This window comes from Vigna unguiculata, chromosome 11 (genome assembly GCF_037176805.1).
Source record: "Vigna unguiculata cultivar grain cowpea cultivar isolate G323 ecotype 2 chromosome 11, ASM3717680v1, whole genome shotgun sequence".
NCBI classification, from domain to species: domain Eukaryota; kingdom Viridiplantae; phylum Streptophyta; class Magnoliopsida; order Fabales; family Fabaceae; genus Vigna; species Vigna unguiculata.
This window is the reverse complement of record NC_140802.1, coordinates 44,305,160-44,331,234: the sequence shown is the minus strand read 5'-3', so window position 1 is coordinate 44,331,234 and position 26,075 is coordinate 44,305,160. Positions and strand designations below refer to the sequence as shown.

Below are 26,075 nucleotides of genomic sequence, written 5' to 3'. Positions count from 1 at the left end.
CTGCTGAAACTTAATTTTATTATATATATATATATATATATATATATATGATAAATTGATTTTAAATTAATGTCTTAAAAGTCATATTTATAGGATAAAATTGCTTATATCAGTAATATATAATTGCTAAATTCATTTCAATTTATTAAAATTGACATCTTTCGGTAAGCTCGCCTGGAATATTAATGAAGTACTGTCTTATTTATAAAATTTGAGTTTGGAAAATTTCTCGTTTTTATAAGTTATTTTAAAATTGAAATAAATAAATTATATTATATTAATTATAACTTAATCTCATTTAATATTTCTATTAATTTACAACATTTACCACCAAAAAATAAATAATAAATTTTACCGCACCACAAAATATCAGTCATTTATTTATTTTTGAGAAAAACAAAAAGTGGGTAAGAAGACGTAACTCGCAAGCACTCACAGGTACGGAGTCACACGTGTTCGATCAGTATTGGCTTAAGCACGTAATAAAAGCTATTGTAACGTTGTCCCTTAACGACACGTATCCGTGCATAGCAAGCAACGTATTTTATAAATACTTTATTCATTATTATATTTACTCACACCACACACCAACGCAACTAAGAAGAGAGAAAAAAACAGAAGGAGAAGAAAACCAAGAAGGAGGAGAAAGAATCAATTAGGGTGTAACAATGGAAAACCAATCCTCAGAGATGCACTTTCTTCTTCTCGAAGAGGTTCAGTTTTTGAAGGTCAACGACGATTCTCTCTTGCAGTGGGAGCTCGTCGATGTCGTCGACGCCGAGGAGGAATTCGACGAGTTCGATTCTTCCGATTCTTCCGATTCGTGTCCCAACCGTGCTCCAATTGAAGAAATTCGCCATATTCTTCTTCGTGAGAGTTTACACGATCACGTTATTGATGGCGAATCGCAAGTAGAATCGGGTTTAGATGTTCGGCACTACGATTATCACCAACGTCACTTTCCCCATCGTGATGTTGATGATGGTGATGATGATGATGAGGATGAGAATGATGATGATGATGAGTATGGTTTGGATGATGAACTTGTTCCGTGGACGGTGAGCAACAAGTTCGGGAGACAGAGGATGAGGAAATTGGGGAAAAGGGCATTTTCGAAAATGCACAGCTCCAAAAAATCCCCTTATCTGTTTGTGAGGCCTGGGTGTGTCCGTGGCAAGCACGGTTTGGGCCTTAAGCACGTTACTGACTCCTAATTAGGGTTATGGATTATTGATTTGGGGGCCGTTAGTTGCTTAATTTGACTTTTAGAATCCCTGATTATCATTTGTATTTGTAGGACATGTAATGATTGATGTCTCTCTCTCTCTTTTGTGCATACCTCGCACTGATTCTCTATGTATTTACCAATGGAAAATGAAAAAAAATTCTTATGCTTTTGTATATGTTGTGTTGATTTCATGTTTTTGGTGGGTAATGATCTCTGTGGTTCTGTTTTGAATAGTGTAACACAGAACATTGGGATGCGTCAAAGGCTAAGGAAGTTTATTTGAAATCCGTTTGTCTTGGGACTACGTTCGTGTGGTTGTTTAAGGATAAGGTTTTTTTTCACAGTGAAGATGGAGTTGGAGTTTTGATTTTGATTTTGAATTGGTTGGTTTTGTGTGGAAAAATCTGTTTCTATTGGGAAGGGCGAAATTGGAAAGTGAACATTAGTCAATTCAATCCTTTCGTAATTTTTGTTGAATTAGACTAGCGAAGAAATGGTTTTCATTCAAACCTGTTTTGATTCTTTCAAGCTTTTGGAAGTTGAGATTGAGCCATTCGTGGAAGTTTCTTCTTATTCTTTCAATGCAATTTGTGATTGGTATGCTTCGGTTATCAAGCGACACTTAACTTTTTGGTCGAGAGAAAAATATATGAATTTTACTATATTATTTTCATTTTTTTTTATATTTTACCCGAGTATTTTTATTTTTATTTCAAATGGATCAATTATTTAACTTTTGCTCCATTTAACTTTTTGCTCAATTTTATTTTTATTTAGTGCAGAAAAAAATGCCCTTTTTATTTTAGGTTGCGATTTCTTTCACGTGCTTTAGTTTTAGAGAGTTTTTGACAACTTTTTGCTGCTGTATGTATTTTAACATTGATCCATTTGATGCGAATTACTAATTGGTCAAGGTATGATTAAATGGGCTTGTAATGATACCAAGATCCATTTCTCATACTATAAATTTAAACTTGAAACCAGCGAAACAACAAAAACATAATTCAAAATTACATTTTTTTAAAATGCATAATAATATTATAAGTACAATATCATCTTATATAAGATTTATTATATATATATATATATATATATACATTTATATTTATAAAAAAAATTATTCTCTAATACTCCAACCATTAAAATAAACATTATCTTAAGTTGGGATGTAATTGTGGGGTTGCAGGTAGCAATAGCCTACACGAAACCTCAAGGCCCGGATTCAAGCCCACAAGTTTTGGCGGGAATCCACAAATCATTTCCCCGCCATGTCTTCCCGTTATTGACCCCTGCTCACCGGTTACCGCGCTTTCTGTATCACTCACTCTTTCTTCTGTATCTGATTTTCTCTGAGTAAACCAAATCAATGGCTTCCGATTCTTCTCCGAATTTCAACAACGGTTCGTACAGATCCTCTCTCTGTCTCTTCTTGCGGTTTTCATTTTCCGAATTTTCTGATTTGTTAATTTATTGAAACCTCTTTTCTGATAGGTCCTTCTTCCCCCGATGACTCCCTTTCCAGCCCCATCGGCAACACCTTCTCGTCGCCGGGAAGTAGGCGCCGCCGCCGCTCCTCTACTCCCTCCGCATTTGCCACCCCGTCGGAGCGTCGCTCTCGATTTGCCTCCTCCGAAGCCACCCCAACCGCGCCGCGCTCCCGCCATGGCGTCGGCGGAGGTGGGCGTATTCCCCCCACACCTACCTCCACAACAGATGACGCGGGTGCCTCGTCTGACGGCGGCGATGGCTACGACATGGACGACGCCAGGCCCACCTTCGTGTGGGGCACTAGCATAAGCGTGGAAGACGTGAACGATGCGATTCACAGGTTTTTGAGGGACTTTAGGGAAGCGTCTTCTTCGCAGGGTGATGATGACGGGTTGCACTTGCACACCGAAGGGAAGTATGAGAAATTGATCAGACAGGTTATTGAAGTTGAAGGAGATTCTCTTGACGTTAATGCGCGCGACGTGTTTGATCACGACCCTGATTTGTACACCAAGATGGTTAGATACCCTCTTGAGGTGCTTGCTATCTTTGACTTGGTTTTGATGAATATGGTTAGCCGATTGAAGCCCATGTTTGAGAAGCACATTCAAACTCGGATTTTCAATCTCAAAACCTCAACCTCAATGAGAAACTTGAACCCTTCCGGTGAACTTTCATTTCATAATTCGAAATTATTTGTCTTATTGTTGGCAACTGGGCTGATATAACTATACCGTGGCACTTTTTTGTAGATATTGAGAGGATGGTGTCATTGAAAGGAATGATTATAAGGTGTAGTTCAATTATACCTGAAATTAGGGAAGCCATATTTAGGTGTCTTGTGTGTGGATTTTGCTGTGACCCAATTCCTGTGGAGAGAGGTAATTTTAATGGGATGTTTCTGCTTATTCCTTCAGTGAGTGACCACTTACTGTCACTTCACCTCAGTAATGTTTTGCTGACTATTGCGATTTGTAGGACGAATAACGGAGCCCACTAGATGTCTGAGGGAAGAATGTCAATCCAGGAACTCCATGACGCTTGTTCACAACCGATGCAGGTAATGCAAATCTTTCCTTTTATAAGGAAAATCTTGTAACCTAACAATTTGAAATGGAGAATCTTTCCTTCATAAAGGAAAACTTGTTAATTAACAACTTCAAAGGGATAATATGGCCTTTTTATGTAACAATTTGGTATGGAGGTCTTTTGTTTTACCTACTATGATGTGTTATGATTTTTATGGAGCAAAATTCCGAACAAGACATCCTTTATTTGTTTTTCTACTTCATTGATTCTGTTCCTTTATTTGCTTTTTGCGCAATCTGGGATAACTAATGTTTTTCTGGCAAAGTAAAAGATACGTGAACAACTTTCTGGAAAACTTAAGCTTCTGAATCGGTTGTTATTCACATGTAAACTCACCTACTGTCTAAACACCTCTTAAAACTAGCAAACTAATTAATAATCCGTATTATGCCTTGGTTAGAATTCTGGTTTATTATTGTTGTAAAGATGATCAAATTTTCTATGTTAATAAACATAATCAGCCTGCTTTCAATTTAAATGTAATTTAACTTTCTGTGTAGTCTACTGTCTTTCAAGTATCAGCCTATAATCAGGTAATTTGTGACAAAGGTTAACTGTGTTGAATCTAAAGGTTAAGAACCATACTTTCTTTTCAAGAGGTTTGCTGTGCATTAAAAAGTAATTTAATTGAAGTAGAATCGGTACTGGGTAGAATTTGGTGATGGGATTAGAGGGGAACTGTCGCAGTCGGACCCTCTCTAACAAATGTTTATTTTTTATTATAATTATGAGCTTAGATTTCAGTTCTGGTAACTAACCGTAAAACTGTGTATTTTTTCTTCTACAACCAGGTTTGCTGATAAGCAAATTGTGAGGCTCCAGGAGACACCTGATCAGATACCTGAAGGAGGAACACCTCACACAGTTAGCTTGCTGCTACACGATAAGCTGGTGGATACTGGAAAGCCAGGTGACAGAGTTGAGGTGAGACCTTAGTGATGTACTAATGTGCTTGTGATAGCTATATGTCCATAAGATTGTCTAATCATGCCATCAAGTGTTTTGGTTTATCAGGTGACTGGTATCTATAGGGCAATGAGTGTTAGGGTTGGGCCAACTCAGAGGACTGTTAAGTCATTGTTCAAGGTATGTGCTAAATATTCTTAACACTTTTACACTGATTATACTGTGTCACTGATGCTTTAATTTGTCCTCTTGATGTTGTAGACATATATTGATTGTCTTCACATAAAGAAGACAGATAAGTCCAGGATGCAGGTAGAGGACTCTATGGATATTGATAGTGGCTCTGGCAGAAATGAAGAGGAAGTTATCTTTGAAGAAGAAAAAGTACAGCTTGTATATATTTACTATGAAATCCAGTGATGGCTTTATCACTTGCTAATTGTATGCTTGTCTGAGTTGCAGGTGGCTCGATTGAAGGAGATCTCTAAACGGCCAGATGTATATGAAATACTGACAAAGTCATTGGCTCCAAACATCTGGGAGCTAGATGATGTGAAGAAAGGTCTTCTTTGTCAGGTTAGGCATCTTTTAGTTATGCATTCATTGATTACTTACCAATTTTCTGAGGGTGCTAATATATTGTTGGCTGCAGCTTTTTGGTGGCAATGCATTGAAATTGGCTTCTGGTGCCAGCTTCCGTGGTGATATAAATATTCTCCTTGTTGGTGATCCTGGGACTAGCAAGTCCCAACTACTCCAATACATACACAAATTATCTCCACGTGGCATTTACACCAGTGGAAGGGGAAGCTCTGCAGTTGGATTGACAGCATATGTAGCCAAGGACCCTGAAACAGGAGAAACTGTATGGACCATGAATGGGATTTTTTTACTGCCTTTTACACGTTTAACACTGTGGAACCTAATTTTTCTGCTTATGGTTCAGGTTCTTGAGAGTGGTGCCCTTGTTTTGAGTGACCGAGGTATCTGTTGTATTGACGAATTTGATAAAATGTCTGAAAATGCAAGGAGCATGTTACATGAGGTTGATTACCTTCTTCATCTGCCTATTTTAGCCAATGCAGTATTCTGCAGTGACATACATATTTATCCTTCAAAATTTGTCTTTGTTGAAAATTATGCTGCAAATTTTACTGAGGACAGGTGTCTCAGCTGTACTATTTAGTGACTAATGCACTTGTCTCTGTTTAATCCAGGTGATGGAACAACAAACCGTTTCAATAGCAAAGGCAGGTATAATTGCTTCCCTCAATGCTAGGACATCCGTGTTGGCTTGTGCAAATCCAAGTGGTTCAAGATATAATCCTCGCTTGTCTGTCATCGACAACATACACCTTCCACCCACACTTCTGTCCAGGTAGGCATTGCCCATAAGCTGTGATAACTAGATTATTAGATTATGGGTCTGGCAGCACATTTATGCGAGCTCCCATCTAGGCATACTAAATATATTATTTATGTTGTACAGTGGGAGCCTGTAATATTTTTTATTCATTTGTTTATTAAAAGAAATACTAAACATACTATATTAAATTAATTATTTCTCTTCAACAAAATATGGTGTGAGAAGTAGGGGTTAAAATAAAGTGTCACTGAACTATCATGCAGGTTTGATTTAATCTACTTGATCCTTGACAAGGCTGATGAGCAGACTGACAGGCGCCTTGCCAAACATATTGTGTCCCTACACTTTGACAATCCCGAGGTCTAGAAACCTTGCAATTATTTTATTCAAGGTTAAGATTCAAATTTAAGCGTTATGACCTACATTGTTCTTTGTCTGTGTTATACAGAATATAGAGCAGGATGTGTTGGATCTTTCTACGTTAACAGATTATGTTAGCTATGCCCGAAAGCACATACACCCTCAGCTTTCTGATGAAGCTGCTGAAGAATTGACTAGAGGTTACGTGGAAATAAGAAAAAGAGGAAATTTTCCTGGGAGTAGCAAAAAGGTAATGCTTTTCAATTCAAAAATCACTTCACTCTTTGTTATAGTATTTACTTGTTGCATGGAGCTAAATTTGTTCTTTAAAATATCACTCAATAGCTGTAACCAATCAATATATAGGCAACAAGTACAGCAATTCTGATGTAACTCTACTAGAGTAAAGTTCTCAGCGAAGAATGACGTGCATGATAGTGTATTTTGGTATTGAATCTGTAATATGAATAAATTAATTTGCCATGTTGGAATTGTGAAGGTTTGCGTTTTTATTTTATAATGTATCTCTGACATGTTTGCTCAATCTTACCAATCTATTTAAACAGGTGATAACAGCAACGCCGAGGCAGATTGAGAGTCTGATTCGTCTAAGTGAAGCATTGGCTCGGATTCGCTTTTCAGAATGGGTTAGTAACACTGAATCGGCACATGATGTACTTATATGGAATAGTACCATAATTATTCAATAACCTATGCAAACAGGTCGAAAAGAATGATGTAACGGAGGCTTTCAGGCTTTTGGAAGTTGCAATGCAGCAGTCTGCAACGGATCACTCTACTGGTAGGTTTCCGGTCAAGCCTAGTTCTTAAATTTCACCTGGAAAAAATTAAATGAAAATGTGTTTAATTTTCATATCGTATTTTCCCTTTATAGGAACCATTGATATGGATCTTATTACTACTGGAGTGTCGGCAAGTGAGAGGATAAGACGAGAAAGTTTGCTACAAGCAACACGCAACTTAATCATGGAGAAGATGCAGATTGGGGGACCTTCTATGCGGTTATTAGATGTATGGTTAATTGTTCTATATGAAATATCCACTATATAGATTATTTAGTTTCCAATGATTTTTAATTAATACAATTAAAATGATCATGTAGTTATTGGAAGAATTGAAGAAACAGGAGACTGGTGTTAGCGAAGTTCATCTCAATGATGTAAGTCTGTCATTTCCCCTTTATGAAAGAAAATTTTTAACCTTATTTTACGCATATCCCATTTCATTTCAAAGGATAAGGTAACTAATTGACTAATTTTTGTTAATGCAGCTAAGAAATGCAATAGGTACCCTGGCTACCGAAGGTTTTGTTACCATGCACGGTGACAGCTTAAAAAGATCTTAAGCTAGCCATGTCTGCTGGTACTTCTCCTTTAGTTTTAGATTGTGTCCACAAGCCTTATTAACAGTATGTATCTGTGTTTCATGTTTAGTACATATATTTTTTATATTGTTTTATACAGTGCATTTTATAGGCCTCTTTAGAGTTATATTGTTTTCTTTTTATTTATTTTTCCTTTACCCTAGTTAACGATGCTAATCAGACAACTCATATTATAGTTGAACATCGACATCTTAACAAAATCAATTTGTTAACTTGGATTTTCTTTACAAGAGTTTAATTTCTTATATAAAATAGTAGGAGTTGACTGGTGTTCTTGTTTTTCTTTTGTAATTAGGCAATTTTGGCTCCAGTTATAATTTTAAGACTTTAGTTTATTTAAAAATAAACATCTTATAGTTTTAATTATTTCATTATAGTCTAGTCATTTGAAAGAAATAAGTAATTGTAGTTCATTGTTATCCTTTACATTCTGATAATATGATAATTCAATTAGTTAATTTTTAAAGTTGGATAATGCATTTTTGTGACTAATTTTTAGTATATTTTAATTTATTTAATAAGTTAACAAGTGATTTAATTTTGAGAAACTAGAAAGTTGTTTTGCTACGAATAATAAAAGTTGAATATTGATGTCAAATTATATGTTAATTAATAAACGAATGATAAACTACTTACGGGATAATTTTAATTTTTAAAGTTAGGTGTAACTGGACATTTAAAAAATGCGAGGACTATTGTTTTTTAAAGTATATCGACATAAATGAATCAAGTAATTAAAATGGTAAGAACAATAAATATTCATTTATTGAGCTAATGGGGTTTAAAGGACAGTTGAGTTTAATAAAGAAAACTTTCTAATAAACAGATATTTTAAGATGTAAATATTTTTATTGCACATTTTAATATATATTGTTTGATGTAAGATATTGTTGTACTCGTTAATAGGTAGAAACACTAAAAAGGTCATTTCATGAAAGTTGAAAATTTATACCTTTTTTGCCAATAGTGGATAAAGTGAAATTCAAAATTGGAAGTTTTAGTTAAAAAGGAAGCTAGAATATCATTACCAAAACAAGGCTATTATTTTTTTGTATTAAAATTGTTTTAATGTATTTTTTAACTCATATGGTCCGTCTTTCTTCAAAAATGATCATGTAAATATATGATTTTCTAATAACAATTATAGAAAAAAGTATTTCATACATAACAGTTTATATATTATAACAAAATTATTGTATACTACATATACTGCACACGAAATATATGCAATGTCCAATGATTGCAAATGGTCACTGTTTCATCATAACACGTGTTTGACATGGATAGTTTCTTTGTCCGTGACATCTGAAAAATCTTATCATGTCCTGAATTATCTACTATTATATTCACATTATAGTGCCTTTTACTGTGATCTAAAAATAAAATTTTGTTTAAAACCTAGAGATCTCGATGCTTTTAGTCCAGTGAGGAAATATTTTGTTTACTTCCGAGGTTACTTATTAGAAAGGCACCATCTATTATCTCTAGTAGCCTTCTCTATTAATCTTGAACCTAGCTTAGCCATCTAACTAATTACAAAGATAATTGTCTCTATTTTGTTAGTCAATTAATAACTATGTAAACACTAACTTGGTGTCATAATGCATCACGTTTGTTAAAAAAAAAAATCTAAATATAACATGTATAAATTATCCTTTATAAAATTATATAATTAACTAAAAGTAAATATTTTAACCTGAATAATAAAATTGAAGTATACCGTATTTACGCATTATTAATTTTAAACGAGATCACCAGCGCGGCACCTGTGTCCACATGAGTTAATGCACGTCACATTTTATTTTAAAAGCTTAAAGAGACATTTAGCTATGGAATAAATTATACTATAGTACACAAGTTTAAAACATTACAAAATATATAAATGTCTTAAATTAGATAAAATATTATATAATGTAATAAAATTCTAAAATTGATATTATATTATATTTGATACGACTTTATTAAACAATACGTAGAATGTTATCATGTTATCAAAATCATGTGTAAATTTAAGAATTTTTTTATTTATTTTACTTTAGGTTTTTATACATACTAAAAAGTTATGACCTTAGTTTTATTTATTTTTTTAAAATTTTCAGCTATATGAGAACGTTAAAAAATTATTACATACAATTTAATATGATTAAATAATAATTTCTCTTCACCTCTTTTACTTTTTTTTTCTTTTAGAATCATATTTAAATTTTTCCTAAATATAATTTTACTTTTATATTTATATATGGATTCAAACGTCCACGCACAAGATATATAAAAAAGTAAGATAAAATCGATAACAAGTACAATATAAATAAATAGCAGTATCAAATTAATCAAACAACGATAGTTTCTTTGTTTCTTCTTCAATAATAATAGTAATACTTATTATTATTAATTTAATAAACGTAACTGATATTATGTAAAAAAAATTAGTGCCAGAAAAAATAGGTGAAAGTAAAAAAAAAAAAAGTTAAAATTGAGCAAGGAAGGATCGTGTAGAGATTGGAAGGTAGTGATTCGATAAGGGATTATAGAGAGAGAACGAGGGTGGGAAAGAGACGGAGAAAGTCTCTCTGAAGCCGTAGTTGAGACTGAGATCGATCATTGCCTCGATCATCTGTCTTTGATTTCGCAGCAGAGAGAGAGAAAGTGTGAGAATGGGTGAGGTAGCGCGTAGAGGATGTTGTCCTCCAATGGATCTGTTCCGTTCGGAGCCGATGCAACTGGTTCAGCTCATCATCCCAATCGAATCCGCTCACCGCACTGTCTCCTACCTCGGCGACCTTGGCCTTCTTCAGTTCAAAGATGTTAGTACTCTTTTCTTCTCCGATAAACCCTTTCTCACTTCCCTCGTCTTTCAATTTTTCGTCGCTAACTCGTAATTAGGTTTCCGTGTTCTCCTAATCGGTTTCGCTCTTTGGTCGCGTGATTTATCTGCTAATTTATCTGAAAAGAGACTTCGATTTCGTTTTATGTTCGCTGAGGAGTGCAGGTTTACTGTCGTACCTAATTGGCTTATTTCTGAGTGATGATTAAACTTAATTTGATGATTATTCTCGAAATTGATTAGTTATTTGAACTTAATCCCGGTGATTCATGAATCGCGAGTGAGTGGATGGGGAAAGTACTGTTTGATGACGGTTTCTTGATATTAGAATGCTGAAGTAGCTAGGACGATGTTATTGATAGTAACCTCGCAGCGTGATACAGTTTTTTTTTTTTTGTTTTTTCGTAATTTTGGTTTGTATACATGTTTTTAATTAAGTTACAAAGGACTGTTTGGATCAGATTGGGGATGATTATCCTAGCAATTAATAAAGCAAGTTGTTTCCTTGTTTTTATGATATGAAGCATGATGTGCTGCTTTGAGAGACCTTTCTAAGCTTAATGTTTGTGTTGTTTCCAGCTCAATGCAGATAAGAGTCCTTTTCAGCGAACCTATGCAACTCAGGTACGTCGGTTTTCTGCTATTAGTCAGCCAGTTCTTTGTTTCTGCTACCTGGACATAATGGTCTTATTGTTATAAAGTTTTATGGAGATGTCTTGCAATGAATTGTTTTTTCTGGTCGTGTCTGTAACTCAGTATTGCTGTTCTGACTTTCTCTTTGTCAGCTTTTGTTTTTGGGATATGATTTGAAAATGATACACATTTTGTCTTTACTCTCCTCAACTTGTATCATATCATTTTAATTACAATGCCAAAATTTTCCATAGCGGAAGAATGGCTAAGGTTGCAAAGAATGGGAGAGTAGAGTTTTTTTTTTCATAGTGGATTAAGCTTCTCCATTGGAGTTATTTTTTCATGCACATTACTTAATTTTGCAGTGTAGATTTGTTATAGACATTGATTCATTATTGTGGTTGGAGTATTACTTTTATCTTCAAGGAGGCCTCTTTGACACAACAACTGATTTGGGTAAAGACTGTTTGGTATCTATTTGGTGTAAATCATATGGGTCTTTTTAAGTAGTTTTCTTCTACAGGTTTGCTGATGAAATGGGCAGCTTTTCTCCATTGGTGTTTTCTTTTTCTCTTTGGTTTTGTGATTTTGCCCTTACATTTAAGGGATTTGTTGTCATCCAAACTCATTGTATTTTCTTCTCCTTGTTTCAGTCAGTTTATTGTTTTACCAACAAAAGTATTGATATTATGTTTTTGAATTTGTTGGGGGATTTATATCGGTTGTTGTGAAGATTAAAAGATGTGGAGAGATGGCTCGGAGACTGCGTTTCTTCAAGGAGCAAATGTTGAAGGCAGGTGTTTCACCAAAATATTCCACAACACCATTTGATGTGAACATTGATGACCTTGAGGTACATTAGCATGATTGTGGACAGAGTTTGTTTCCATTTCCTTTTTATTTCTTCTATAATTTATCATTTGACATCTCGCCTGTCTTGTAACAGGTAAAACTTACAGATATTGAGTCAGAGTTAATTGAGATGAACGCAAATGGTGAGAAGTTGCAACGGTCATACAATGAACTTCTGGAGTATAAGCTTGTTTTACAGAAGGTACTGTGCCTATAAGGAATACTATGCCCTTTCATGGTGTGTAGCTATGAAAATAGCTAAAGAAAGAGTAACTAATGAATTTCCTTTAATCATATTGGAAAAAGTGGAAATAGAAAGTATATGTGTTAGAATGTCTCACATCGGCTAGGAATATGACCAAAACACTGCTTATAAGACTAGGGTAATCCTCCCCCCGAGAGCTAGCTTTTGGGGTTAAGTTGGGCTTGATCCACTTAACTTGTAATATGGTATTAGAGCCTATCCAGTCTTAATGTTGGGCCACCTGCAGATCTTCATCCCTACAAACTTCATGTTTCACATGTCCAGTTTTAGGCTCTGATGGTGTGTTAAGATATCCTAAATTGGTCAGAAATATAGTTAGATTCTCCTAATAGGATCTGGGCCTGGTTCATTTCTTACTATGGGTATTTCTGATATATCTGTACTAGAAATATAATATATGGAAGTTTCACTTTTGCCTATTGTGTATTGGGTCATCTCTTTTTTGTTTTCAAAAAAGCATATAACTAAAAAATGCTTCAAATATAGTTTTTACTGTTTTTATGGAACTTTATTAAAATCAAATATGGCAATTGAATTACTTCTGAACTTTTATTTTCTTCCCTTTGTACTCCTTAGCCAAACTCAATTTATTTTCATATGCTTGCATTGGGGGCCTTCTTGACTTATATTATTCCACTTCCTTGTTTGATTGATGTATTAAAAAAAATTAAGCATTAGTAATTGTTGTATGCTGCTTTGGGAAGAGAAATGAAGAAATGATAGAATGATCAGTTTTATTGAACTCGGAATAGGAGAAAGAACTATTCTAAATGGGTTCCCCTCTCACAAAGGGATTTCTCGTTTGTACACACTTTCTCTCAGTGTATCCCTTCATCCCTATTTCTCCCTATTAATCTAATTGACATCCCTATCTTCCTATCCTAACTGACTGCTCTAACAATCCTTAACTACTCTTTTAAGGTAAGTAGCTTGCCTCTTTTTGTAATGTATACATATACATCAATAATAGATACAACAGTGTAAGTGGAATACACTATGTTTTCTCCATCTTATGTATTCAAGTGTATAAAACTTGTACTACAGACCAATCACTAAATAGTTATTGCCTTGTTCCAGGCTGGTGAGTTTTTCCGCTCAGCTCAAAGCCGTGCATTAGAGCAGCAGAGAGAATATGAATCCCGTCATCTGGGGGATGAATCTATAGAAACACCTTTATTACAGGACCAAGTAGACTTCTTACCATCTCATTTGTAATTTTCTTTTATACTATTGATACTAACCTCTTAATGAATTGGTTCTTGCTGTTTGTTGTGTTGTGAAGGAATTGTTAGGTGATTCGTCAAAGCAAGTTAAGTTGGGGTTTTTAGCAGGTCTTGTTCCCAGGGAAAAGTCCATGGTATTTGAGAGAATTTTATTTCGTGCTACTAGAGGAAATGTATTTTTAAGGCAGGCTACTGTTGAGGATCCTGTCACAGACCCTATTTCTGGAGAAAAGGTGAATCCCACACTCCATTTTTTTACAAAGAATGTTTGAAATGAAATAATGAGTTGGATTATGCAGCAGGCTATTTGACTTTCTTTCTAGATGATAGACTCAATCATAGGCTCAATGTTTGAGTCTGTAGTGTTATGGTTGCTATTGTCAATAGTTACATAAACTCTTTTAGATAAAGGTAGTTTGTTGGTTTAACTACTTAGGTTTGTTGGCCATTGGTCATGTTAATGATATATTTTGATGCGCATATCGCAGCTTGCCATGCCATCAGAGATGTATTGACAGATTCCTCTGTTAATGACTTTTCATTTAAAATGTGAATATAAGAACAACCTCTGTAATTGTAATGTATCTTGGGTTTATATTTTGTTATGTTAATACTCAATATTGGCTAAGAAAATTTAAAAAATAAAAGTGATTATTGAGTGATAAGCTTTATAGTCTTCTATTTTTTAATAATAAGACTGGCTACCTTCTATTTTGCATTATGCTTGTGAGTAATGCATGTCTCTGCTGTTTCCTATAAATCTATGGTTGCTAGTCAACCTATAATAAATGAGATTCTTCATTTTTTGCTTAAATAAGTTTCTCTTGTTGTCATATATATATATATATATATGTATATATATATATGTATATATATATATGTATATATATATATATATACATATATATATATATATACATATATATATATGTGTGTGTGTGTGTGTGTGTGTGTGTGTGTGTGTGTGTGTATTGTTTTATATTCTATCCTATGATGACTTATGGATGTTCACCTGCAGACTGAGAAAAATGTTTTTGTGATCTTCTATGCTGGTGAAAGAGCAAAAGCCAAGATTCTCAAAATATGTGAAGCCTTTGGTGCTAATCGTTACCCTTTTGCTGAGGAACTTGGAAAACAAGCTCAAATGATCACAGAGGTTCGTATTGGTTCTTAATTTTCCCCACGAAAATCTTCTGTACCTCCCCTGTTGCAGCCCAAGTTTTTGGCTGCCACACTGTTTAATGTAGTACATGTGAAATGATTGTCAGAAACGATTGGATTGTAAATTCCTAGGTGAAGTAATTACAAGCTTCTCTTTACATTTTAATTGTGGGTGTGTGAGATATGGTGTAGTAGTACTAGTATTGATTGACCTTGACCTAAGGAATAGGTGATCTTCCCATACTTGAAGACGAAGTTGACCATCCTCCCTGAAAATACCCTTGTAGCAAGGAACACTTACCTTTATTGTGCCCAAAGAGTTGATGGACTCGATTTCTAAGTGTTTATTAGTTATTTCCCGTAGCCATTATGCATGTACAATAGCCAAAAAGATAATTAAGAAACATTTCCTCTAATATGTCCTCCATAACTATACTTGCTTACTGTCAGTACTGATTATATGTACTATTACTGATTCTGATGTGTACACAAGCCATGTTATTTGAAAATACGGATTGATCAGCACACAAAGTGATTAATTGATGAACTTAGATATTATTCCTTTGTAGTTGCGTCAGTGGTCGATAAATGATTCTTGCTGGAGAAAGAATTTATAAACGATAAAATAAATCATTATAGTTGCTAGTAGATGGCCTAATCGTTCCTTTCCATTTATGTCAACAGCATCTATCTAGCCAAGTTGTTTTATTTTTGTGTCTTATTTTGAAGATCCTTCATCCTTTATATGTTTGCTCAATGCATTATACTTTCTGGCTTTCTCCCTGAACTGTTCAAAAAATTCACCTGCAGGTTTCTGGAAGACTTGTGGAATTGAAGACCACTATAGATGCTGGACTACATCACCGGGATAACTTGCTAAATGCTATTGGGGCTCAATTTGAGCAATGGGATGTTCTGGTATGTCAAAAATAAAAATTAACGCTGTTCTGTATTATTCATGTGATGAATTGAATTTATATGCCTATCCCCTACTTTATCATGCTTTTGATTTGATTAGTTAGAAATTTTAATTCTGAAGTATTCAATTTACCTTTAGTTTTTTTTTTCTGTTGCCATTACTGTTTAATTTCTCTTGACAATACATTCATGAAGGTGAGGAAGGAGAAATCTATTCATCATACCCTGAACATGCTGAGCCTTGATGTGACGAAAAAATGTCTTGTGGCTGAGGGGTGGAGTCCTGTATTTGCAAATAAGCAGGTATTTGTTGTTATTGTGATCCTTTATTTTGTAATGAGTTTTCGTTTTACATAACCAGAGTTTATGGTTTTTTGTAACATTGATTTTATGAGACTTATTACCTTGAATTTTCAGATCCAGGATGCATTACAGCGGGCAGCATTGGACTCTAATTCTCAAGTCAATGCCATTTTCCAAGTTCTGCATACCAGGGAGTTGCCGCCTACCTATTTCCGCACAAATAAATTTACTTCTTCTTATCAAGGAATTATCGATTCATATGGGTGAGCATCATACTGTTTTCTTCACCTACCCCAACCTCCCCGCCCCCAATCCCCTTCTTTTTTATCCCTTTATTTGTTGTTGTTTGTGCGAAAGTGGAGTTTGGTTATTGATAGATAATATGTGCAGCATTCATATTGTGTGCATGGTCATGTGTTCCTAATAGTTTGGACTAAGTTTAATGTGCTAAAAGCCATAGGAGTTTATATATACCAAAATAATACTGTTTATAGTTGCAGGGCGTCACCAATATAGATCAGTCATTTTCCCCATCTATGAAATATTTGTTGTTCACTTTTAAGAAGTGGATCCTTACACTAGCTCTACCAATGTTGACTCACTTGAAGTTATTCTTATTTTGCAGAAATATATATATATATATATATATATATATATATATATATATATATATATGTATGTATGTATTATTTTTATTATTACAAGTATACCATCTCCAATTTATGGTTCACTATAATTGATTTATGGTCCACTCTTAAAAAATCTGATTTATAAATGAATTTGTTTGCATTGAAATATTGATTTCATGTATTGAATATAACTGTCAATATTACATCACGTTTAGACATAGTTGAAGGTATATCTTGGCTCCACCATGTATTTGTCCAGCAATTTATTGCAATGAACTACTAAATTAAGTTGAATATGTCAGCAACAAACTCAAATAATTAGATTAGAAAGTACAGAAAACTTCAATATGGATATCACGATGACAGGATTTGAAACCTGTATGGAAATGTGTGTATTTATTATTTAGAAACGTGAATTCTAATTTTCATATCTTAAACAATTCGAGTATAAAGGGTTAAAACATGATTTTAACCCATTGAAGTGCCTCAATTTTTGAACAATATTGACCATTACTATACTTTAAGGTGAAGGAGAGACTGCTGCAGTTATATTCTTAACAATTCAAGAACTTGCTTTTGTATGTTTTACTTTTATTTTTGAAAGATATTAATCTTATACTTTGAACTTTTATACTAATATTTCAGGGTTGCTAAGTATCAGGAGGCAAATCCGACTGTGTATACTGTAGTTACCTTTCCATTTCTTTTTGCTGTTATGTTTGGCGATTGGGGGCATGGAATATGTTTACTACTGGCAGCTCTATATTTCATAATCAGGGAGAAGAAACTATCTAGTCAGGTAACCCTTTAGTTTAGCTTGAAAAGTCTTCCTATAAGAAAAGTATAAAAGGCTAGATTATATATTTTAATTCGAGAAATTAAGTAGTTTCTCCATCTTAGTAGAAAATATCTATGCATTGCCTACCTGAGAATCTGTGAAACTTGGATATTTGATATGATAAAGAGGCAATACCCTAAGGAAAAACTAGATCTTTCGGTAATTATAGTTGTAGTCAAAGTATTGGTGCTATTTTTGAATATTTCCAATGTTAAAAAGAAACAAAATTTAAGTATACTCCTTAGTATTGAACTAGAGGTATTGTAACTGGGCTTAATATTTGATATAAGTCCAAAACCATTACCTTGTCATCATGCCATATTAATACTTTAACAGTGTTTGGGGGTTCATAAGTGGTGGCTAATGCTGACGTTTGACTAGGTTAGAGTCCTTATGTATCAATGAAGACCTTTGGCATTCGATAGCTTTAGGTATCTGTGCAAATTGTTTTAGGTGTTCCAGTAACTGCTTTCCTACTGCGAACACTTTGGGGCATGGGTTTTTGAGAGTGCCAAGACTACTTTAAATAATTCAGGTCACTGATTATTTTACTATAAAAGAAAATAGTTCTACTTTGAGCTTGAGGTAGTCCTCCTCTCCCTATATGATGAAGTTGGATTTAGGTATTCAGCTTTTGCTCTGTTCGAATTGTTGCAAAGGACCTTCCCAACAAGCTAACTAGCTTTTTTATTATCATTTCATTTATTGCTATTAACCAGATAATAGGTAGCATTTTAAAGAAAAATTGGTGAAATCCATTTCTGGTTGACATTAAGAGACCCTTTAGTCTGAGAAAATGTTCTGTTACAAAAATACCACTTTACTTATGCTTTATTTCCCCTTTTCAAATGTTTGTAGAGGAAACAATGAAAATAAATTCTGCTGTTTTCTGCAGAAATGAAATTGTTTTCACTGTTTCCTATACAAATCTTTCACGTGAAAACAAATTGATGCTTTTATAATTAAAATGTAAAAATAGAAAGTAATTTCCCATATCAAATGACTCCTAAATTTTCCATTAATTTGTGCTTGGTGTGTCTTTTTTTTCCTCTTATATTTTAAGTATTTGCATGTTTTCAATCAGTCTTCTAACACGGAATCTTGGTGTAAACACAGAAGCTTGATGACATCACGGAGATGACTTTTGGAGGTCGTTATGTTATTTTGCTGATGGCGCTGTTCTCAATCTACACTGGCTTTATCTATAATGAGTTCTTTTCTGTTCCATTTGCACTCTTTGCCCCCTCTGCTTATGATTGTCGTGACCTCTCTTGCAGGTAAATTAAACCTTTTGATCGGTAACATTGTAATGTTGTGCTTTATGCTTTTAAAAATTAAGTCACCATCTTTTTTTTAAACGATGTTTCTGATGCAGGGATGCTACAACTGTGGGCTTGATAAAAGTGCGTGACACTTATCCTTTTGGAGTTGATCCTGTATGGCATGGAACACGAAGTGAACTACCATTTCTGAACTCATTGAAAATGAAAATGTCAATTCTTCTTGGAGTTGCTCAAATGAACCTTGGAATTGTTATGAGCTATTGCAATGCCCTATTCTTTAGAAACAAAGTGAATGTGTGGTAAGTTAATCAGCAACATTTGTTATGGAGAAATCTTATTCTTGAGAATACAGGTGGGATGGGGGGTAGAAAACACTTACTTTGTAGTTTTTTGAAGTTCTTTGCTTCTGCAATCAATTCACTGATTCCATCAGTACAGTTTCTGACTAATTAATATTAATCTGGTATTTTTTTACTTCAATGTTTCACTCTCAGGTTCCAGTTCATTCCCCAGATGATATTTCTCAACAGTCTATTTGGCTACCTAGCCCTTCTTATTATTGTGAAGTGGTGTACTGGTTCTCAAGCTGATTTGTACCATATTTTGATCTACATGTTCCTTAGCCCGACTGATGATTTGGGTGAGAACCAACTCTTTGTTGGTCAGAAGAATTTGCAGGTTGGTTAACTTCCAACACTCGCTCGTCATCTTTGTAAATCTTAAGAATGTACTTCTATATTAATAGTACTTACGTTCTTTGTTTTGTTTTTTACCAGCTTGTGCTTTTGCTTCTGGCTTTTGTCTCTGTCCCCTGGATGCTGTTGCCAAAACCTTTTATTTTAAAGAAGCAACATGATGCTGTATGCTCACTTTTTTTAGTACTTAAGTTTCCAACTCGTTTACATGGAACTATTGTATCTGTTGTAGTTCTAACTTGTAATATTTATGCTACTTCAGAGGCACGGGGCTGAATCGTATACACCACTTGAAAGTACAGATGAGAGCTTGCAAGTGGAGTCAAACCACGATTCCCATGGTCATGAGGAATTTGAGTTCAGTGAAGTCTTTGTACATCAACTTATACATACCATAGAATTTGTGCTTGGAGCAGTCTCTAATACAGCTTCTTACCTCCGTCTATGGGCCCTTAGGTATGTCTATAAGTCGCAATTATCGTATTCTAATAGATGCTGGAGTCCCACCAGAGAAACAAGTTTGGAACCTCACATCATGCAGTATATTACAATTGTTTCTCTGTTTGACTATAGATATGTTTCATGCATATATTAAATTGCAGTCATGCATTGACTGATGTGTTCGTTTTTTGTACCCAGTCTTGCTCATTCAGAGTTATCAAGTGTATTCTACGAGAAGGTTCTGCTGATGGCATGGGGGTATGTTAAAATTATAAATCTGTTACGTTTTCTTTCTTTGCGACTCATGATGTCGATTGTGGAGGGTAAGAGTTGTGAACGCTAAACCAATTGAAATTATTCAGCGTGACTTATACAAGTGGAAACTTAGTAACTTACCGTCAAAATGCAACAATTTGATTTTGGAATTTTATGCTTTTGAAAGTAAAGGAATGGAAATGTTATGCAATAGGCATACTGAATGCTTTCTCTATGTACCTGATTCTTGTTGCTCATGGTTTAATTTTTAGAATAGGTCAGTTCTTTACCCGTTAAATTTAGCAATAATTTGTCCGGTGAATGGCTGGTAATTTCTTTGCATGATGTTACAGGTACAATAATGTGATTATTCTGATAGTGGGTCTCATTGTTTTCATCTTCGCTACCGTCGGAGTGTTACTTGTCATGGAAACTCTGAGTGCCTTCTTGCATGCGTTGCGACTTCACTGGGTGGAGTTTCAAAACAAGTTTTACGAAGGCGATGGTTACAAGTTCCACCCTTTCTCGTTCTCCTTACTGGATGATGAGGAATGATATGCTCTAAAATCGCATTAATAAGGAGTAGTTATGTAGCTTTGGACTTGTATTGATTCTTTTATTTGATGTAAGTAGTCAGTGATTACTATCTGCAGCATTGTATGCGGTGGAATCCTTGAGAAGGTTTTCATCAAACGTGCGCTTTTGTTTATTTATCCATTGAGGGAATAAATATTCCCAATTAGGGGAGTAACTTCGCTTGAGCTAGGCAGGGTGGCCATGTGTAATAATAATTATACTTGCAACGTACACTTAATATTCATGTATTTATGTGTTTTAATTTTAATATGTCTTATATGATGTCTTAATATGCATAATATTGGAAAAAAATTACTAGTATATGAAATGAATTTGTTGAGTAATTCTTGACGCTTTTTTTAGTTGAGATTTGTTTTGGTTCATGTAAATAAGGATGGCAACGGGACCGTAGCCCTCCGTTTCCTGCACCGTTTATAAAAGTTGTCTTTTTCTATTGGAAAAATGTTTTTGAATTATTTTATATTTTCAAGTTTTCATGAATTTATGAATATTTTTATATTTTGTAAAATATAAAGTCACATTGAGAAAAAAAATATTTTTAAGCATATTTTAAATAAAATTATGTTATAATTTATTAATATAAATACAATTCTCTTTGTAAGAAATTAATTTATAGAAGTTGGTTACATAGTTTTGTGATTCATGTTGTTTATTGTACTTTTTAAGTATTTATCTTTAAATTAATTAAGATATAAAACTTTTATCAATTTTTTTATGGTGTTGGATATAGTAGGAAAATAAAATTAGGTTAGAAATCATTGGTTCAGCAAGAATTCGCTCGGAAATAATGTAAGCATAACTAAACTCACCTATTATTCTTCATCGGTAAACTTGATAAAAAAAATAGCAATTAAGACCAAGCTCAAAATTGACTGGATTTTTTTTTTTTTTTTATCATAAGGATTTCAGTAGTTCTATCTATACATTATACATAAAATTTAATATAATCACTTTGTATGCTATCGTCAATATTTTAAATTTTTTTTTATAACTTTAATTTTATAAGATTTAATAAAAAAAAGCATAAATTTATAAAATAGTGTGTTTATTAGATAGAAAATGTCAAAATATATTTTTTCTATTAGTAAATAATGAATTACATACAAGTCATCATTTTTTGGCATGGGGTTGTTGGCACTAATGTCTAAGGTTTGAATCTAAATAGTTGAGAAGAAAAGTCATCATATATTACTGGTATTTTACAGCAGATCAAGAGAACAGCAAACAGTGTGTTTATGTCGTCTTAGTGAGTAGTTGTATGAACTGCGGCCACAGTTGAAACCATGGAGTCTACTCCACACACATTTCGCCCCCTACAAATCTTGTAGTATCCATTTTCTCCCCAATTCTCTCCCCAGGAGTTTTTAATGATCCAATATGGCTTCTCCTTCATCCTAATGGGTGCGTAGGCACCAGAACCATATCCCACCAGTAATACTCCGTGATCCAGCCTTTTTGAGCATATGTATGGGCATGATACTCCATGCATATATGTCTGCATGAATACTGCATTGATCGCCACTGTGTTTGTGCCCATTCAAAGTGACAACATATCAGCGTAGTAATGATAGTAATAGTAGTTTATAATAACATAACACCAGTAGTAGTTCTCACCTGCAAGAGGGCCATTTTTCACAAGATTTGCAGCTATCTGGTCTTCATCAAGTGACACCACACTGAAGTTTGCCACTGATGCTGCAATCTTTGCTTTGTCAAATTTACAGGTACCGCGATCAGTACCAGAATAAGGATAATCTTCCTCGCGCATCACCCCACCGGATTTTAGGATGTACTCAAAAGCACTATTCATCAATCCACCATTGCACCCAGAGTCGCAAGAACCGGGTTCATCCGGATCACACTGCACATTGAAATCGATCCAACTTAGGGAAGATAAGAAGGAAATGATTGGTAATTAATAATATTTCTCCCTCCTTGTGTTTGAATCAATAGAGTTATTTCACTTATAACAAACTTTTTTTACAGTGATTAATTTAAGACTTCTGTTCATTTACTATTTTGAAGAGTATTTATAAAATTATTAATTAAATTTCAAAGCCATGTCTAAAATTGAAGGTTCCAAACATAGGGCAAGGCATACTCATGGTACGCACATTGCTATGGAAAGATCTTAACATTAAAATTATGAATGATATGGACCATTTTAGATTCCACACCTTTTGAGGTAGAGGATATACATTAGAAGATTGACTGCACTTATTGCATTGACGTGTGAGCATTTATGAATGAAAGAAGAGTATTTTATCCTCTAAAAATATCACCCTCCGAAATCATATTCTCTTATTGGCAGTCCACAAAAGAATTTAGGTAGACTAAATTTTTCCATCGATAAGCATAGAAGAACTAAGTTCAGAAAAAAGCACCTTAAATGGTAAAGCCATCTCAGGACACTCGTACTAAACAAACCATTACCAAATTTCACCTCTCAAACTCAGCACAATATAGTGACATGTCCTGATCAATAATAAACCCCAAAAGAACGAACAATTGAAAATAAAACTCGAACACATATTTAATAAAAACATACATGCTTCATCTTCATGTCCTAAAAGTTTATCATTTTTCCAGAACAGTTAGTTTCCTAACTACGGAGGACATGAAGGGTCTTAAACTAAGATAAAAGTTACACCATATCAAGCAAGAAGACTAGATAAAAAATTGCACGAACAAATAACCAGTTAAAAGTCGTTAGCAAGAAGATTAAGGGCGAAAGAAAGAAAGGAAACAAACCTCGTGATCACAATCAACAAGCTGCTGCTCACTAAGACTCACAAGTTCCCCTGTTGCCAGAAAGTGAGCCCCTTCGAGAGCCCCAGTAGCGCTGAAGCTCCAACACGAACCGCATGAACCCTAATTCACCAACCAATCAAAATCAAATATTCTAAAACAAACATTCACAAATCATATCATCATGATTAGTACTATTGGCACCTGATTCTTGACAGGGGTAACTGCACCGTTATCTCTCCAATCAAAATCACTCGGAAGATTATCAGTGGGGAGAATGGGAGCCTTTTCCGCATCGGAGGGCAACCTCACACCTCGCAGGCCCAAAACCTTATTTCGGAACTCCGACGGCGTAAGGTCGGAGAACTGCGTCACGCCGTGAACCGCGGAAGGGTCCAGGCTCTGGTGGCGCTGAGCACGGCGCAAGTTAGCCTTGAACACCGTGAACCTGTAATCGTGCTCCTCGTTGGTAGCGTACGCCTTTCCGAACCTACGCTTAAACTCCAAAAAGTGCTTTTCCGCTCCGAGCCTGACGCCGCCCACCACCTGGCGGATCAGCGGGTCCTCGCCGCCATCCGACGAGGCAGCCGCCACAAGAACGACGACGGAGAACACAACGGCGAAGATAAAAGTCCGATTCATGTTGGAATAATTTGAGTGTGGAAAGTGTGAGTTTAGAAGTTGGTTTTTATAACGTAACGGTCATGCTAAGAATAACCAACCCAACCTACGATTGCTTAGGAGACAGGTAAGCTCTAACAGGTAACACCAATCCCAACGCGGCACACAACTACTCTCCGCTGTCTTTCACCCAAAGGCCCAATAACAATTACTGGGCTTAATTTGTCCAAACTCCAATTGGGCCTTTTTTAATACTCCTAATCCATAAAAAATATCCTCCCTCAAATCCAGCATTGTTCTTCTCTCACAGAGCAGCGAGCGAACGACGAAAACGTTATTCGTCGTTTATCTTCGACCTTCATTTCCCGGCGGCGACGTTGACGCCTATCGTTGAGTATTTGTTCTTATTTTCTGTTTAGTTTTTTTCTCTGATTTAAGAATGTAATTTGTCTTATAGTTTTTGTGCACTGCAGATGGAGGGTAGGTTTGCTGAAGAACTTTATGCTGAAAGTTTAGAACTGTCCAAATTAGAACTCACATCCACCAGTGTTGCTGATGAAAAAGATAAGTTAAACGGTATGATGTAGTTTGAGTGAATTGATTAGGAATGAATGTGTATTGATTTTCAGTCTCTTGCTTTAGTTAATGCTTTTAATTTTTCATTACGGTTTTAGATCGCGGTGGTGATGATGATTTGAGTTTCTGGGATGATTCTGATGACAAGTTGGATAGTTCGTTGGATTTGGACAGGGAGTGGCAGAGGAGGCATGACCAATTCCATACGGTGTTTGTTTAGCATTGTGGAATTAGTTTTCCTTAGTTTTGTTTCTAATTCTACACTTCTATATTGTGATTATCTAACTATGCATTTTCAATTCTCCATCATATTTCAGATTGGGTATCGAGATGGTCTTATAGCAGGGAAGGAAGCTTCTGCTCAAGAGGGCTTCAATATTGGTTTTAAGCAATCGGTTCTTGATGGTTACAGCTGGGGTGTTGTAAGAGGTGTTACCAGGTACTCTTAGAGGGAAATCATGCACTTTATTTCATTTTTTGCACTGTGGTTGTTTCACTAATTGTATTTTTTTTTTTAAATTCTTTTGGTAACTTGCTTCTTGTGAAGTGCTTTTTCTCATCTTCCACACGAATTAAAAGAGAGGTTGATTCCACCACAAGAAAAGAGGAACGAATTCCAAGGGCTGTATGAATCCGTGCATTCTTTGTCAACACCAGATGCTCTTGGATTGTTTGGTGAAGAAATCAAAGCAGGAGAAGCTTTGGAACATAGTGAACACTCGGAACAATCTTGCCATGGCTCTCAACTGAGAAATTATCGTGGACAACTTGAATCTCTGATTAGTGATTCTCCGGCCATTGATATCCATTTACCTGAACCAAAATAAATGGTGATCTCTCTATTTTATGTAATATACTTCAACATAGAATGATAAGAGCTTCTTGTAGGACACATTTTCCGACTTTATGATTGTAAAAACATATCAGTTGGTGTAATTGTTTAGTTTTATTAAAAGTTTGCTTTAGTTTTTTGGTAAGTTAAAACCAAATTTTTAATTAAAAATTTGCTGTTTTACCTTTTTCTTAGTAGTAGGTGTTGCCATTTGATGTTCTCTAACTTGATTAAATGAATAATGTTATTCGTGTCTACTTTTGCTTAATAAAACACAACAAAGTTGAAATGGCAATGTATTTGGTTTTCTGAATCATAGTTAATGAAACCAATTTCCATGCAGTTCATTATGACTACGTTTATATATAGTCACAAAGCAGTTTAACTTAAGTTTCCCGTATGTAGAAAAATTCGAGTTCACTGCAGTTAATAGTTTTCAGGTGCACGTATACAAACTTCCAACCACAATTTGAATTACAAAACCTCAGCGACTAAGCATTATTATATTTTTTTCATTTTTCACCCGCCATAAATTCTTC

At 34.7% G+C, this 26,075-nt stretch overlaps 5 protein-coding genes across 5 annotated transcripts; 4 read left to right on the top strand and 1 right to left on the bottom strand.

The window, feature by feature from the left end:
* The first annotated feature begins 566 nt into the window (after positions 1–566).
* Positions 567–1,401, top strand: LOC114168593 (uncharacterized). Its single transcript, XM_028053478.2, has one exon. It carries the CDS (start codon positions 669–671, stop codon positions 1,212–1,214), a length of 546 nt encoding a protein of 181 aa, XP_027909279.1. The 5' UTR covers positions 567–668; the 3' UTR covers positions 1,215–1,401.
* A 1,069-nt stretch (positions 1,402–2,470) lies between these two features.
* On the top strand, positions 2,471–7,948 carry MCM4 (Minichromosome maintenance (MCM2/3/5) family protein). The gene is made up of 18 exons (XM_028053188.2): positions 2,471–2,628; positions 2,720–3,382; positions 3,469–3,597; positions 3,695–3,776; positions 4,597–4,729; positions 4,820–4,891; positions 4,973–5,095; positions 5,174–5,287; positions 5,364–5,576; positions 5,658–5,756; positions 5,929–6,089; positions 6,341–6,437; positions 6,526–6,687; positions 7,004–7,084; positions 7,161–7,239; positions 7,333–7,469; positions 7,561–7,617; positions 7,729–7,948. The coding sequence occupies exons 1-18, from the start codon at positions 2,595–2,597 to the stop codon at positions 7,801–7,803; spliced, it is 2,511 nt and encodes an 836-aa protein (XP_027908989.1). The 5' UTR covers positions 2,471–2,594; the 3' UTR covers positions 7,804–7,948.
* A 2,391-nt stretch (positions 7,949–10,339) lies between these two features.
* VHA-A2 (vacuolar proton ATPase A2) lies at positions 10,340–21,006 on the top strand. The gene is made up of 18 exons (XM_028054380.2): positions 10,340–10,646; positions 11,246–11,290; positions 12,033–12,152; positions 12,246–12,353; positions 13,494–13,604; positions 13,699–13,872; positions 14,658–14,795; positions 15,611–15,718; positions 15,914–16,021; positions 16,136–16,284; positions 17,296–17,449; positions 18,605–18,765; positions 18,864–19,070; positions 19,266–19,449; positions 19,548–19,631; positions 19,729–19,922; positions 20,106–20,165; positions 20,516–21,006. The coding sequence occupies exons 1-18, from the start codon at positions 10,497–10,499 to the stop codon at positions 20,715–20,717; spliced, it is 2,457 nt and encodes an 818-aa protein (XP_027910181.1). The 5' UTR covers positions 10,340–10,496; the 3' UTR covers positions 20,718–21,006.
* Positions 21,007–21,819: 813 nt separating this feature from the next.
* Positions 21,820–24,217, bottom strand: LOC114169942 (Papain family cysteine protease). The gene is made up of 4 exons (XM_028055349.2): positions 23,712–24,217; positions 23,511–23,630; positions 22,374–22,620; positions 21,820–22,280 (listed from the first exon to the last, which is right to left on the bottom strand). Exons 1-4 carry the CDS (start codon positions 24,147–24,149, stop codon positions 22,003–22,005), a joined length of 1,083 nt encoding a protein of 360 aa, XP_027911150.1. The 5' UTR covers positions 24,150–24,217; the 3' UTR covers positions 21,820–22,002.
* A 172-nt stretch (positions 24,218–24,389) lies between these two features.
* Positions 24,390–25,659, top strand: LOC114169943 (uncharacterized). The gene is made up of 5 exons (XM_028055350.2): positions 24,390–24,517; positions 24,602–24,704; positions 24,803–24,912; positions 25,022–25,143; positions 25,252–25,659. The coding sequence occupies exons 2-5, from the start codon at positions 24,602–24,604 to the stop codon at positions 25,529–25,531; spliced, it is 615 nt and encodes a 204-aa protein (XP_027911151.1). The 5' UTR covers positions 24,390–24,517; the 3' UTR covers positions 25,532–25,659.
* Positions 25,660–26,075: the final 416 nt, after the last annotated feature.

What these genes read in the sequence shown, in the direction of transcription:
- LOC114168593 (XM_028053478.2), top strand. Translation starts at nt 669, where the DNA reads ATGGAAAACCAATCCTCAGAGATGCACTTTCTTCTTCTCGAAGAGGTT.
- MCM4 (XM_028053188.2), top strand. Translation starts at nt 2,595, where the DNA reads ATGGCTTCCGATTCTTCTCCGAATTTCAACAACG. An exon ending in TTCTCCGAATTTCAACAACG is followed by an intron (nt 2,629 to 2,719) that starts GTTCGTACAGAT and finishes CTTTTCTGATAG; the next exon opens with GTCCTTCTTCCCCCGATGAC. An exon ending in TACACTTTGACAATCCCGAG is followed by an intron (nt 6,438 to 6,525) that starts GTCTAGAAACCT and finishes TGTGTTATACAG; the next exon opens with AATATAGAGCAGGATGTGTT.
- VHA-A2 (XM_028054380.2), top strand. Translation starts at nt 10,497, where the DNA reads ATGGGTGAGGTAGCGCGTAGAGGATGTTGTCCTCCAATGGATCTGTTC. An exon ending in ACCCTATTTCTGGAGAAAAG is followed by an intron (nt 13,873 to 14,657) that starts GTGAATCCCACA and finishes GTTCACCTGCAG; the next exon opens with ACTGAGAAAAATGTTTTTGT. An exon ending in GGAATTATCGATTCATATGG is followed by an intron (nt 16,285 to 17,295) that starts GTGAGCATCATA and finishes CTAATATTTCAG; the next exon opens with GGTTGCTAAGTATCAGGAGG.
- LOC114169942 (XM_028055349.2), bottom strand. Translation starts at nt 24,149, where the DNA reads ATGAATCGGACTTTTATCTTCGCCGTTGTGTTCTCCGTCGTCGTTCTT. An exon ending in TTACCCCTGTCAAGAATCAG is followed by an intron (nt 23,631 to 23,711) that starts GTGCCAATAGTA and finishes TTGGTGAATTAG; the next exon opens with GGTTCATGCGGTTCGTGTTG. An exon ending in TTGTTGATTGTGATCACGAG is followed by an intron (nt 22,621 to 23,510) that starts GTTTGTTTCCTT and finishes TTCAATGTGCAG; the next exon opens with TGTGATCCGGATGAACCCGG.
- LOC114169943 (XM_028055350.2), top strand. Translation starts at nt 24,602, where the DNA reads ATGGAGGGTAGGTTTGCTGAAGAACTTTATGCTGAAAGTTTAGAACTG. An exon ending in TGAAAAAGATAAGTTAAACG is followed by an intron (nt 24,705 to 24,802) that starts GTATGATGTAGT and finishes TTACGGTTTTAG; the next exon opens with ATCGCGGTGGTGATGATGAT. An exon ending in GGCATGACCAATTCCATACG is followed by an intron (nt 24,913 to 25,021) that starts GTGTTTGTTTAG and finishes ATCATATTTCAG; the next exon opens with ATTGGGTATCGAGATGGTCT.